Here is a 12851-nt window from a genome sequence, read left to right on the forward strand (position 1 = left end):
TGTTCATTGTCTGGTCGTGAAATACTATATATGTACTTAATTCCTAAAACTTCGAGATTTGGTAGGCCCTTTCTCGCTACTTCTCTTATGTACCCACGAGTCGAATCGGGGATGGGAGTGACATTCATTTCCTCCACCACATAGCACTCCTAAAAAGCACACCATCCCAAACTTTAATCCCTCCACCCTCTCCTCTCCCCAACCCATCTCACTACATACACTAACGCTAGTAAAACCGGCACCTCAATCACTGTAGAAAACATATCAGTAAGAACATCCTCACGATACCACTCATCTTAAGAATTACATACACGGACCCACAGTAGCCGCTAACGCCTGCTCACTATCAGCACCATAGGTCGCAACCGCGACCGCAATAGCTAATTCGAAATTATTGCTCGCGGCGGTAAAACTCTGCGTCGTAGCTACCTTGTACCCGAAACCCATCTTGGCACAGATAAATAGAGTAAGGAAGAAAATGAGTGCGAAATAGACGATTAGGGGTGCAGCGACGCGCACCACGGAGACGATTTGCTGGATAACGTGTTGGCCCTGACTGGCGAAGAGGATGAGGATGGTGGCTAGGAGACCGAGTAGTGAGAAGGGAGAGAGGTATTTGAGGAATTGCGTATCGTACCATGCTGGGGAGGTGAGGTGGCGGAGGAGGAAACGGGTGAGGATTGCGGCGGCGAGGGGGATGCCCAGGAAGACGGCGACGCTGGAGGCGATGGTTGGGTAGGAGAAGTGGGGGTGATGTTTGGAGTGTGAGATAACCGAGATGAAGAGGACGGATAGGGGGGCGAAGAGGATCATTTGGAGGAGACTGTTTATGGCGACGAGGATGGCGCAGTAGGATGTTGAGCCGCCGGCTAGACCGGTCCATATTAAGACCTTGGGGGTGGTTAGTGTGTTAGGGTTGAGGAAGGGGGCAGAGGTGGGGGGTGGAGGAGGAGAAATACCATTGCGATACAGCGGGCTATTCCGACGAGGATTAGACCGGATCGAAGCTCTTCTTTTTCGGGTAGGAAGGCCCATGCTAGTGCTAACTGATGTGGATTTTCGTCAGCTATTTGTATGGAACATTCGTACTCAGAAAGGAAGAGAGGTATAAGTACCATTACCAACGGCGCAACAATCCAATTAAATACTAAACTAAATCCAATCTGAACCCAAATATCTTTTTTCTGAAAGACGAGGTGCAATGTTTCGAATTTGACTTTGCAAAGGATTGGATACATCATTGCTAATAAACACACAGCTAGATATCATTCCCGTTAGCACATAGAACAACCCAACACATACCAACAACTTCCCAAATCATCGTCTCAAGTGGCTTCAATATCACTCATTACACTCCTCCACAATAAAACCACCAAAAGAAAAGAAGAGGAAAGGAAAACCAACCAATCGGCACACTAACCCCCACAAACTCTCCCTTCTGCAACGCAGGTCCCGTATTAGGCACGAAATTCCCCAATGAAATACCCACAGCCATAGCAAGAAAGATCCACAAAGCAAGGAGACGATCCAGCCAGCCTAGACCTTTAAACAGAGAAGTTTTCTTGTGATTATTTGTTAGAACATCATTTGGAGATTGAGTCTGGAGATGAGAGGTTTTCTCTATATCTACAGAATGAGACGGGAGATCCGAGGAGGATTTTTGGAGTTGGTTGATATTTTCTGAGGGGATGATATCTTCTGAGGGGAGGACTTTCGTCATATTGAGTATATGTATGTATACCTAGTACGTAGGTAGACTTTCGATAGATCAAAACACTTAAAAGTTTTTTGTTGTTGGAAGGGGAATTTGAAGGTTTGGGGGACATAGAAATCGTAAAGATTGAAAAGATATAAACTTTATGAAGAAATAAACTATATACTATAACAACTTTATGTTTTTTATAGGAAACAAAAAGTAAGAGTCTTGCCTCGATGTCTCCCTACACTTTTGGCGAGGGTAGCTTTGACCAATCAGAGCGAAGTAGTGACATTTATGAAGGGTTGAGGCGAAGTGGGGCTAAGGACATGTGCATGTCACTTGGAGAATGCAACTTGCTATTCGCATCGAACAAGAGCTCTATGATAATAATGTTGATATTAAACTTCTAGGCGATTACGTGAAGATGCAATCTGAGAAGGGACATCACTCTGTATTTTCATTTTGCTACTTTAACAGTACAATAGTTTGTGGTAGAACAATAATCGAACAGAAAGTAAGTCTGGTGATTTGTTAGAGCTATCAGTGTCGACTCACGACTTCAATGCAATAAATTCATTACAACGTTAATCGTTTAAGCGTAGGTATGACGTGTATCAGAGGGCTGACACAGACTGTGAAGGTATGCATAAAAGGAAAAGGCGCGAAATGATAGACGAAAAGAAGGAGTTGGCGTGCTTCGAGTGTTTTGACAACGAGATTGCAAAAGTCCACCCATAAGATCCCCCCAAATGGTGACAAGCACTGGTTTTGAACTTTCAAGAAGCGCCACGATATAATGCACAAACGCGGATCAACCAAGTTTCGAGCGACATTCGAGACTGGAGTGAAAAGAAATTTACGATGGGAAGAATGGTATTTGTTAACCATGAGGTAAGCCACCTCAAAACCTGATATGCTTCATGTCATCAATGTCTAGTTTACAGCGCAAGGTATAATTAAAATCATCCATTTAGTTGACCTGGGTTCCATATCCCCGGATTTGTTCAGCTGTTCAACCGTTAGCATGTCATGGTGCAATGTTTGAGTCTTGAAATCTTACCAAAAGCCCAACTCTGCTTCTCCAATTGCTCATTTTCCTTCAAATCGATACCTTCTTTCGTGATAACCGCAATCGAATACTTGTCCATACTCCTCGCATCTCTGTAAAACAAGACCTTCATGCTCTCTTTGATTGCCTCTAAAGCTGCCTCCTTGGTCAACTTCGCAGTAGCCTCCTCATCTGGCGCAACCTTTCTTAACAATGGCTGGGCCAAATGTGCACCGAATCCAGTTGCCAAACTTGGTGAAGAGAATGTTGTACCCAGTAAATCGGCGCTCGCCAAGAAAGGCTTATCATGTTCATCCAATCCTGCAACCAGTAAGGTGTTCCATAACGGATTGAAATCGGATCGACGCTTATAAAGGACTTTGGAGAGGTATTTGTGGAGGTTACGGGCATTGAGTGTGTGGCCTGAAGCGCTGTATGCCTCTTCGGTATCGAGGGATTGAAGAAGTCGGTCTAAATATTGCATGTCGGATACGTCCCCTCCAAAACCAACAACGGATGTATCTGCGAATTTTCGAAGACGTTTGACATCTGTGAACCGCGCGAGAGAACCATATGATGCTAGTGGAAACGTTAGTAACATGTCTTTATGGCAGTAATGAATCATGCGCTGTACCCAAGTTATCCGCTGCAATTACAACACCATCTTTGAATTTTAATGCCACAACGGATGTGCCAGTGACAATGGGTGATTGGGTGTGCTGATTTGGTCCGTTTTGTTGAAGATATGAAGCATCGTATGCACCGTAGATATCATCTCTAGGCTGTTTGAATGGTCAGTAGCTCGAACTTATATTATTTTGCGTGTGTATTTGAACTTACACGACCCCAAGCTTGTGGAAGGTGATTCATGATGTGTAAATAGTCTGGGGATTTGAAAGGGTTGTTGAAGTATTGTGGTAGCTTCAAAAGTTCATGGGGTAAACGATTGATATTGATAGATAGATAGTGTTGGAGCTTGAGGAAGCTCTCGTTGTTCCAGGCAGCTCGGGACGCGCCTTTCGCAACCTGAGGCCGAACTTCGGGAAATAACATGACCTTACCCAGTAAAGTAGGTTATCCGGAGTGTATTAAGAACTATACTAGCTATTTAATTAATCGTCTTTTTTTTCAATTCAATTCTTACTTTGCAATAATTATGGCAGGTTTGGTAGATTATGGAAGTAGTGATGAGGAGGGCTCTGTCCATCTAGATATTCCACAAAAACCTTCAGACGTAAGTTGAGCTTTTTATTGCAATTGTCATCCAAAAATGGTCGCTGACATCACAGGTCATAGACTACTGAAGGTTCACTGTTGGATAACCCTAATGCGGATGGTACAACGGAAGGTACGCAGAGCTTACAATTTGATCCCTAGCCCTTCTGACTCCTCGACAGATGTGCAGGCACATGCAACAGAGCTTCCATCCGCAGAAAACTCACGGACGATTGAACTACCAAGCAATCCAAAACCAGACGATCCTCTCGTTGGACCTCAATTGGGACCAGCTGAGGCAACTCAGTTTCCAGAACTAGAAGATGCTATGAATGAGGAACGAGGGGGAGAACCGCAATCGCCATACTCTGCGAATCGAGCTCTATTACGAGATCTCACCCTCCCGACAGTTCCCAATTACGATATTCCTCCTTCACCACCAGGTTCACCAGTAGCCAGTACGAATGTGAAATTCAAGCACTTCCTCGAACTCAAGAAGCAGGGTACACATTTTAACGAAAAGCTTGCAAAATCGGCGGCACTCAAGAACCCGAGCTTGATGCAGAAGCTCATGGACTTTGCAGATATTGACGAGGCAGAACAATATTCAACAACCCTTCCTAAAGACTTATGGAATCCTGCTGGCTTTCCTGAGTACGCTTACAAAGAAGAACTTGCAAAAAGCCAACAGAATATTTTGAAGGGAAAGGAGGAAAAGAAAGCCCGAGGGCAGAGGGAGGCTTTGGATTTCGTACCTGCAACAAACCCAGTCGATGCCGGTCGTGGTGGAGCTCTTCATACAGGCGGTATTAACGTAAAGGGACAACAAAGCACTGCTGAGCGTATAATGGCAGGACTCGATAAGGGCAGGTCGAACTCACCTCACACACAAGGTGTAAAGAGAAAAACCAGATTCGAAAGTTGAAATAACGGTCAATTTTAATATGATCTATTGAACGTTGGAAGAAGCACAATATTTCAAGCGCCGAGTCAATGAGGACGAAGCATGACTCTGGGTCTTTATCTAGAAGTAGACATGGACCGAAAGGAAAGCCATGAGATCCTTGGGACATTTAGCACTCTCGGGATTTCGACATCGGTAATCTCTTGAGGCAAAGTCCTGGTTGGTATGGAATGATGAAGAGACTATTCTTAGAATAGCGCGGTAGATATTTCAGATCACTTCTGATTTTGCTTTACCATTTATATCCTCACAAGGCATGAGCATATACACATATCACGAGATGTGATACTGGACTAATGATAGATGCGGGAGAGGGAGCAGTTGTAAATAGGATTGTTTACGATTCTTGAGATATTTAAATCTGGTGATGTTGTATTTGTTAAGGGCGAGGTATCGAAAACAATTAGTCCTCTGATCAATATTTATCAACAATCCGTCTTGCACATGACTTCGACATTGACTTATAAATGAAACTCCACCGACCATATGGCATTCTAGACATCATATCATATCATATCATATCATATCATATCATATCCACATTGATTTAGTTCCAGTTCCACTCTAGCATGGGGAAAAAGTGATTTTACGATGATGACGTCTGCCCGTGCGTAGAAGAAAGGAAAGACCAATTTTCTATTATTCTGTTCTCTCTTTGAAATGTCAAATTTGATATCATTATTGTTGATCTTGTAGCAATAAAGTAAATTTGTTGTTGATACTAATCTTAGCCAATATGCGATAACTTTTTCTACTACAGCCGGTATTTGTATTGCTGCCTTGGGAATTTTTTTTTCTAATATTAAAATATTAAAACTGTGCTTAAATTTCATCAATACTGTCTACGATGAGTGAATCGGTTGGCGGGGTCTGGATGTATTGATTCGATCGACACGTTTTATTCTATCGCTTCTAGGCAGGAAAGTCCCTGGCTTTTAGATCTCCGAGCCCCAGCAAATGTTAGTGGAGAGAGATCCGACGACTCTCACGTCAACCATTTTGTTTGATTTTCGAAAGAATCCAAACCCAAACTTCCTAATCAAAAGAAAATATACTCCTCGCACAAATTGATAATTATTTGAATTGCTACATATACACTTACTTCCATTGATACAATCGCAAAATTCGGCATAAATCTTACACTTCAGCTCAAGTTAACCCATTACTTTCATCAGAGTAACTCAATTACCTCGAATCGCATCATAAATCAAACCGAGCTTCAATTTATACCAAGATGCCTTCTAAAGGAGAGAAAGGCAACCTAAAGCGGGATAGAGTGCGAAATGAGTTCCTTCCTAATAATCAAGAAGTTCTAGAAGACTAATATATCGGTTCACTGTAGGCAGGAACGATCGAAGAGAGCGAATCATACAAAAAACCACGTCGATCCGAAAGACTCTCACAACCAGGTCATACCCCAATCTCGAATAAACAGCACCTGCCTTCGCCCATTACAAATTTAGAATCTTCTTCCTCAACCAATAGTTTGAGAGATGGCACTGCAACTCCTCCAGAGGGTCGACCGAGCCAGATTCAGCATAGAACTCCAGAACCAACTGACAATTTCGGTTCAAAGGCGCAAATTTTCTCATCTCCCATCGCCAAGTCTCAAGCAAAGACTCAAGAATTCAGTCAAACCCAAGAACTGAGTCAATTGCCAGCAGAAGATGAGGAAGAGGAAGGTGTTTGGGGATACTTGATGCCTCTCAATTACAAATACGGAAGGCTCCTTGTTTTACGGAAGAGAAATGCCTGTCCGTTACCAGATAAGAACAGTGACCTTGGGAACCCTGGTAAAGACAAAGATTTAAATAAGGAAGAAGATGCTTATGAAGCCACTAAGTTTAAGGGAATTGCTTCGGGTGGATATTTGATCGGACGGCATCCGGAGTGTGGTAAGTGAACTCAGACAATCAGACGAAAAAGTGATATTGATAATCTTCCTAGATCTCGTCATTGATGATATCAGGGTCTCAAATAGGCATTGTCTCATGTTCACCGAGAATCAAGCAGGTCTGAATGTTGCCGTCATTGAGGATTTATCAAGTAATGGCACTTTTGTCAACGAGTGTGTGATCGGACGAAACAAGCGTCGGCAACTCGAAGATGGAGATGGGATACAGATATTGAATGATGCCAGGTTTGTCTTTCGATACCCGAAGCTGCGGGAGACCAGCAAATTCTTGCAAAAGTACACAGTTCTAGAAAAGCTCGGGTCAGGTCATTATGCAACAGTTTATTTATGCGTCGAAAAATGTACGGGTCAACGTTTCGCGGTCAAAATATTTACAAGAAAACCGGGGGCAGGGGAAAAGCAGAGGATCGAAGGTCTACAACAAGAAATCGCAATACTTATGGGTGTCAGCCATCCGAACATGCTATGCTTGAAGGACACCTTCGATGAGCCCGATGCGACCTACCTCGTTTTGGAGCTTGCGGCGGAAGGAGAACTATTCAACTGGATTGTTAAGAGGGGCAAACTTACAGAACAAGAAACAAGAAAGGTCTTCGTTCAGTTGTTTGAAGGCTTAAAGTACCTGGTGAGTACTTTCTCCGGCAACAACCATTTATTGACCCTGGTTAACTCATCAAAAATAGCATGAACGTGGTATCGTACACCGAGATATCAAACCCGAGAATATTTTAATGACCGATGAAGATCTGCATGTAAAACTTGCAGATTTTGGTCTATCAAAGATTATTGGAGAGGCTTCTTTTACGACTACGCTTTGCGGCACTCCAAGCTATGTGGCGCCGGAGATTCTTCAAGACAACAACTATCGACGATACACACGTGCAGTTGATATATGGTCATTGGGAGTTGTTTTATACATATGCCTCTGTGGATTTCCACCCTTCTCTGATGAATTATATACTCGGGACAATCCTTATGATCTCAAAGCACAGATCAAGATGGGTAGATTTGACTATCCTTCTCCGTACTGGGACAATATTGGCGACCCAGCACTAGATCTTATTGATCATATGTTAACGGTTGATCCGGAGAAGCGTTATACCGTTGATGAGTGCTTGGCGCATCCATGGATGACACAAAAGACTACCAATTTCCACGATAGTACCGATGGTCTAGTTGGCGGGCTTGCAAATCTCGACTTTAGCAGGCGCAAGATAGTGAGAGAGAGAACACTGCTAAGCGACATAAACGAAGTCAAGGTTTCCAAAATTATCCACATTAATTCTGACAAAGAACCTGTCAAAGTATACGTCAAGAATCCAAACGCCAAACACTGTATCAACCAACCCGCCAGTCAGAAAGAACCAATGCAAAACGGGCCCAATAATGAAGAGGCACCGGCAGCTAAACGAGATCCAAACGAGTTCATTGAGATGGGCGGTAAGGGTGACCAAACTCTGTTTGACAATGATGGGGAGAGCATCTATCCAGAGGATGTAGTGGCGAAGCCTAAGTCCCCCGAGCTGGAGGCGCCAGCATCCAAAACTCCCGTGTCCAAAACCCCACAGACCAAAACAACAAAACTAAACACTCCGAAATCTAAAACGCCGAAGAAGACGGGCAAATGAATGAACTAATTATGCTAAGCGACTTCGGCGATGACGGGATTAATCTTTTCTGCACAGTTATGCACTTGTATTTTGGCTTGTTTTTTTCGCGCTCTTGGTCTCATGTTTTTTCGTTCCTATTCTGCCTCTACCTTTACATGTGTTTGACGTGCTAGGGTAGGAGGGATGGAAAATACAGCGCAAGCAGGTAGAAAAGGCCATTGGGATGCTTTAGAACCTGTTTACAATATATGATTATGGGGTGGAGTAGGGTAACATGTGAGTGGAGATCTCCACCCGCATTGGGGGAGGGGAGGAGTGACTGAGTGACTGAGTGACTGGGGACTGGGCTTGCTATGTATCAGATTCCTATGCCAATTCTTGATAATCATGCATAGATAGCCTAAATATTGTTAATAATAAATTTTCTTTTTTGAGTTAGTTATTCTTTTCGTGATTTCGTTTTTCTGATGCTGAGGTGGTAGTAGAGAGTGAATTGTAAGATTATGATCGTATATTCGATCTGTATGCTATACGTATACTCGTACAGGTATGGTAGTACTTCACTATCTACCTACCTACCTACCTATCTATATTGATAATGAAACAATAAAATAATCATCATCACTGCCAACATACGTAGATAAGCTGAGACAGAAAGATAGACTACAGTAGGAATACGTGGAGGAGAAAAAGTAAGAGATGGCTTGTCATATCATATCATTCATTGACTTTCCCGAGCAAATTGCAATCAAATCATCCTTCATTTGCTAAAAAAAAGTGATATCTATATCTAAAAAGATATCCATCGCGCGCATCCATCGCATCCATCGCAATAGCAGCTGGCTACATACAATAGCACATACCATACCATCCCTCCATCAAAGATTCCCAAACCCGTTAATTTTTAGGTACCCACAATTCGCTAAGTCTCATTATCTACGCAAAAAAAAAAAAAAAAGCACAACACTTGAAACGTGTATTAGACTTCTTACCCATCCTTCCCTGCCCTTTCCTTTGCTCTCCGTTTAATGCATCTGAAGTCTAACAGAACACCAAAGCGATAGAGCTTAGAAACCTTTATAGTCATGCCACGCCAAATGAACATTTACTCGACAGTGACTGACTTGGCCAAGTTTCTTGGGAAGTCGACATTGAGACCACCGGCAACAGCCAAGTGGTAGGAAATGAGTTGGAGTGGCAGAACGTTGAGAAGACCTTGCAAGCAGTCAATGGTAGCTGGAATCTCAATCTTCTCGGCTTGGCTGGTCTGGAATTCCTCATCTCCAGGGTTGCAGATAACGATTGGCTTTCCAGAACGAGCAATAACTGTGGTATGTTAGTATTTGATTGGGTAAAACAAGAAATTGGGAGTTTAAACATACCTTGTTGATAAGCGTTGAGAGACTTAGCAAAGATCTCATCACGGGTGAGGATCATAATGATTGGCAAGTTCTCATCGACCAATGCTAAGACACCGTGCTTAAGTTCACCAGACATAACAGCCTCGCAATGGAGATAAGAAATCTCCTTGATCTTAAGAGCACCCTCCAAAGCAGTGGAGTACTGGCTACCTCTACCCAAAAGCAACAAACTCTTTTGATCCTTGAATGTTCGGGCGCAAAGCTCCTTGATTGGCTGATCAAGCTTTAAGACCTCCTTAATTTGTTCTGAGATCTTTCCGAGTCCATCCATGATATCCTCACGTCTCTTCTGTTTCGAGGAACGATCTTCACTCAAAGAAAGAGCAAACATGATCATGGCAATGAATTGAGAAGTGTAGGCCTTGGTAGAAGCAACACCGATTTCGGGACCAGCATTGACGTGAACACCACAGTGAGTGAGGAGGGAGATGGAGGAACCGACGACGTTGACAATACCAACGGTCAACGCACCGCGCTCTAAGCAGTATCGCAAAGCCATCAAAGAATCGGCAGTCTCACCAGATTGAGAAACGAAGACACAAGTATCATCACGGAAAACTGGTGCTTGTCTATCAAGGAAATCTGATGCCAACTCAACCGAAATAGGGATTTCGGTCAACTCTTCAAAGGCACCACGAACGGCCATACATGAGTGATAACTGGTTCCGCAAGCGATGAAGATGATTCTTCTGCAACGACGGATAGTGGCAATGTATGATCTCAAACCACCAAGTGTGACTGTCTTGTTTTCGACATCCAAACGTCCTCTCATGGTGTTGATGACGGATTCTGGTTGTTCGAAAATCTCCTTTTGCATGAAATGGTCAAATTTGCCCTTCATAATTTCTTGGAGTTCCAACTCAAGAGTTTGAATTGTGCGGACGTTGGATGAACCATCGACCTTTGTGAGTCTGTGGATGTTCAAGGATCCTTCGTGAATGTGTGCAATATCATCATCCTCAAGGTACATGACCTTCTTAGTGTGCTCGACGATAGCAGAAGGATCTGAAGAAAGGAAAAACTCTGTTGGCATTGGGGCTCCATCATCAGTCATGAATGCACGAGATTGGGATCTGTGCAACAAGGACTTGTCTGCTGGGGCGAGAGCATTGCTGGCGGAGAGGAAGTTTCCGACGCTGGACTTCTTCAATGCAGCGTTTTGTGAAGCCTTCTCGGCAGGTAATGGTCCATCCTCAGCATACTCGACATCGACGAAATCGACCTTCATGCGCTTCTCTGTTCGTACACCAATAACCAAAGGAGAACCCTTACGTGCAGCAATAACCTCGTGTGGGTAGTGTACTGATTTCATCAAAAGACCAAAAGCACCTTGCAACTCCTTGATAACTGCCTTTGCCAAATCTGTGAAACCAATTGTTGGGTGTTGATCGTAAAGGTATTTTGCAAGTTTGGCAATGCACTCTGTGTCGGTCTCGGTCTCAAATTTGAAGCCCTTTGATGTCAACAGAGTCTTCAACTCCTTGTAATTGGTGATGATACCATTGTGTACGACTGAAAATTGCCAGGAGGGGTCAGATCTGCGAGTCTCACATCAGCGGTGTTTAGAATCCTACAAGACTTATACGTACCTGTGAGGATGGCAGTTAAGACGAGATGGAGGACCGTGGGTGGCCCATCTGGTGTGTGCAATACCGGCGTGAGAGTCGAAGACCTTGGTGAGATCTGGCTTCTCCTGCTCAATGAGAGCCTTTAATTTTGCGACTTTGCCGACCTCCTTGAATGCAAAGACTTCATTCTTCTTGTCTCCATCGATGGCGAGACCAGCAGAATCATAACCACGGTATTCAAGACGCGAGAGACCTGTAGATTGTGAAGAATTAGTTGGCAGATCCCAATGAGATGATGGAAGTTGTGAAGGGACCAAAAGAGATGTGTTGGATGAAACGGCGGTATAAATAACACCTCAATCCAGAAGGAGGGGCAATGGGAAGAAGAGCTTACCATTAACAAGTGTATCAAGAATATACTTTCTATCCTTCTCCACCAAGTAATTAATGTATCCGAAAATTCCACTGTGAAAGAAAGTTAGATTGTAGATTCTTTAATTGTCTTCGAGGATCTGTATGCATGTCCAGATGCATATACATATACATACCACATTGTTGCAATAAAAAGGGATGTGTTGTTTTCTGTTTGAGTTTAGATGTTGATGGGCTGTGCAAAAAAAGGGTATTGAAAGCAAGAACGATTGTAGATGAAAAGAAAACGAATGAAAAAGAGACGTATGATTTCCTTTCCTTTCGTTTGAGGGAGATGTAAATGGCTTTAAGGGAAAAGAGAGAGAGAGAGGGAGAGAGAGAGAGGGAGGGAGAGGGAAACAAGAATGGTGGGCTTGATATTCTTTGAACGTAAACGTGCACGTTGTCACCCAGGTCACCCCCACCGCTTTTGGCTCTTAACGAAAAGAAAAATACGATACATGTGTGTTTACGAATCTCTTAGCTTCAATTGCCCCTATGATACGAGGCCAATTGATCGTTGCTGCGGATCTCAAACATTCATTCTACCTACACCCTTGGTTACTGGATTGGGGATGGGGGATTGGGGGACCTTTGAGGCTGTAACTCTCGTACATTTCGGAAAATCTTTAGCACACCAACCTAATTCTGAATAGTCTCGCTCTTGGGGAATTTAATAAAACGCCTCTTCTTGATCATTTGGATCTCGTGTGTCCATTCCATTCACTTCATTCCCTCCTTCTCTCTCACCTGGTTTTCCTCGTTCAAATACTCCCGTATCAATTACTGAGAGATGGCTTAACAGGGAGGGAGTCTTCAATGGATACTTAAGGCTAAAGCTGGCTGTATGAGCCACACACTTGACCCACCCATTAATCTAAATAAAGCAACATTTCAAGTTCTCCAGGCACAGGGTAACTAATACATACCTAGTAGGATCGTCGGGGCGTCGTAGCTCTATCAAGGTGAATTCCCTTCATTGAAGCTTGATCATGACGTA

At 43.4% G+C, this 12851-nt stretch overlaps 5 protein-coding genes across 5 annotated transcripts; 2 read left to right on the forward strand and 3 right to left on the reverse strand.

Moving 5' to 3' along the window:
• Nucleotides 1–173: 173 nt before the first annotated feature.
• Nucleotides 174–1321, reverse strand: SS1G_04066 (hypothetical protein; the record flags this gene model as incomplete). Its single annotated transcript, XM_001594209.1, has 4 exons — nt 174–250; nt 312–891; nt 960–1036; nt 1303–1321. The coding sequence occupies 4 exons, from the start codon at nt 1319–1321 to the stop codon at nt 174–176; spliced, it is 753 nt and encodes a 250-aa protein (XP_001594259.1).
• A 1348-nt stretch (nt 1322–2669) lies between these two features.
• SS1G_04067 (hypothetical protein) lies at nt 2670–3617 on the reverse strand (the record flags this gene model as incomplete). The annotated part of the gene is made up of 4 exons (XM_001594210.1): nt 2670–2707; nt 2760–3326; nt 3382–3529; nt 3588–3617. 4 exons carry the CDS (start codon nt 3615–3617, stop codon nt 2670–2672), a joined length of 783 nt encoding a protein of 260 aa, XP_001594260.1.
• Nucleotides 3618–3903: 286 nt separating this feature from the next.
• On the forward strand, nt 3904–4887 carry SS1G_04068 (hypothetical protein; the record flags this gene model as incomplete). The annotated part of the gene is made up of 3 exons (XM_001594211.1): nt 3904–3981; nt 4044–4095; nt 4145–4887. The coding sequence occupies 3 exons, from the start codon at nt 3904–3906 to the stop codon at nt 4885–4887; spliced, it is 873 nt and encodes a 290-aa protein (XP_001594261.1).
• Nucleotides 4888–6160: 1273 nt separating this feature from the next.
• Nucleotides 6161–8469, forward strand: SS1G_04069 (hypothetical protein; the record flags this gene model as incomplete). The annotated part of the gene is made up of 4 exons (XM_001594212.1): nt 6161–6202; nt 6269–6821; nt 6874–7466; nt 7525–8469. 4 exons carry the CDS (start codon nt 6161–6163, stop codon nt 8467–8469), a joined length of 2133 nt encoding a protein of 710 aa, XP_001594262.1.
• Nucleotides 8470–9556: 1087 nt separating this feature from the next.
• On the reverse strand, nt 9557–11993 carry SS1G_04070 (hypothetical protein; the record flags this gene model as incomplete). The annotated part of the gene is made up of 5 exons (XM_001594213.1): nt 9557–9777; nt 9834–11410; nt 11462–11693; nt 11835–11905; nt 11989–11993. The coding sequence occupies 5 exons, from the start codon at nt 11991–11993 to the stop codon at nt 9557–9559; spliced, it is 2106 nt and encodes a 701-aa protein (XP_001594263.1).
• Between the last annotated feature and the right edge of the window lie 858 nt (nt 11994–12851).

The sequence above is a fragment of the Sclerotinia sclerotiorum genome, genomic scaffold (genome assembly GCF_000146945.2).
Source record: "Sclerotinia sclerotiorum 1980 UF-70 scaffold_5 genomic scaffold, whole genome shotgun sequence".
NCBI lineage: Eukaryota > Fungi > Ascomycota > Leotiomycetes > Helotiales > Sclerotiniaceae > Sclerotinia > Sclerotinia sclerotiorum.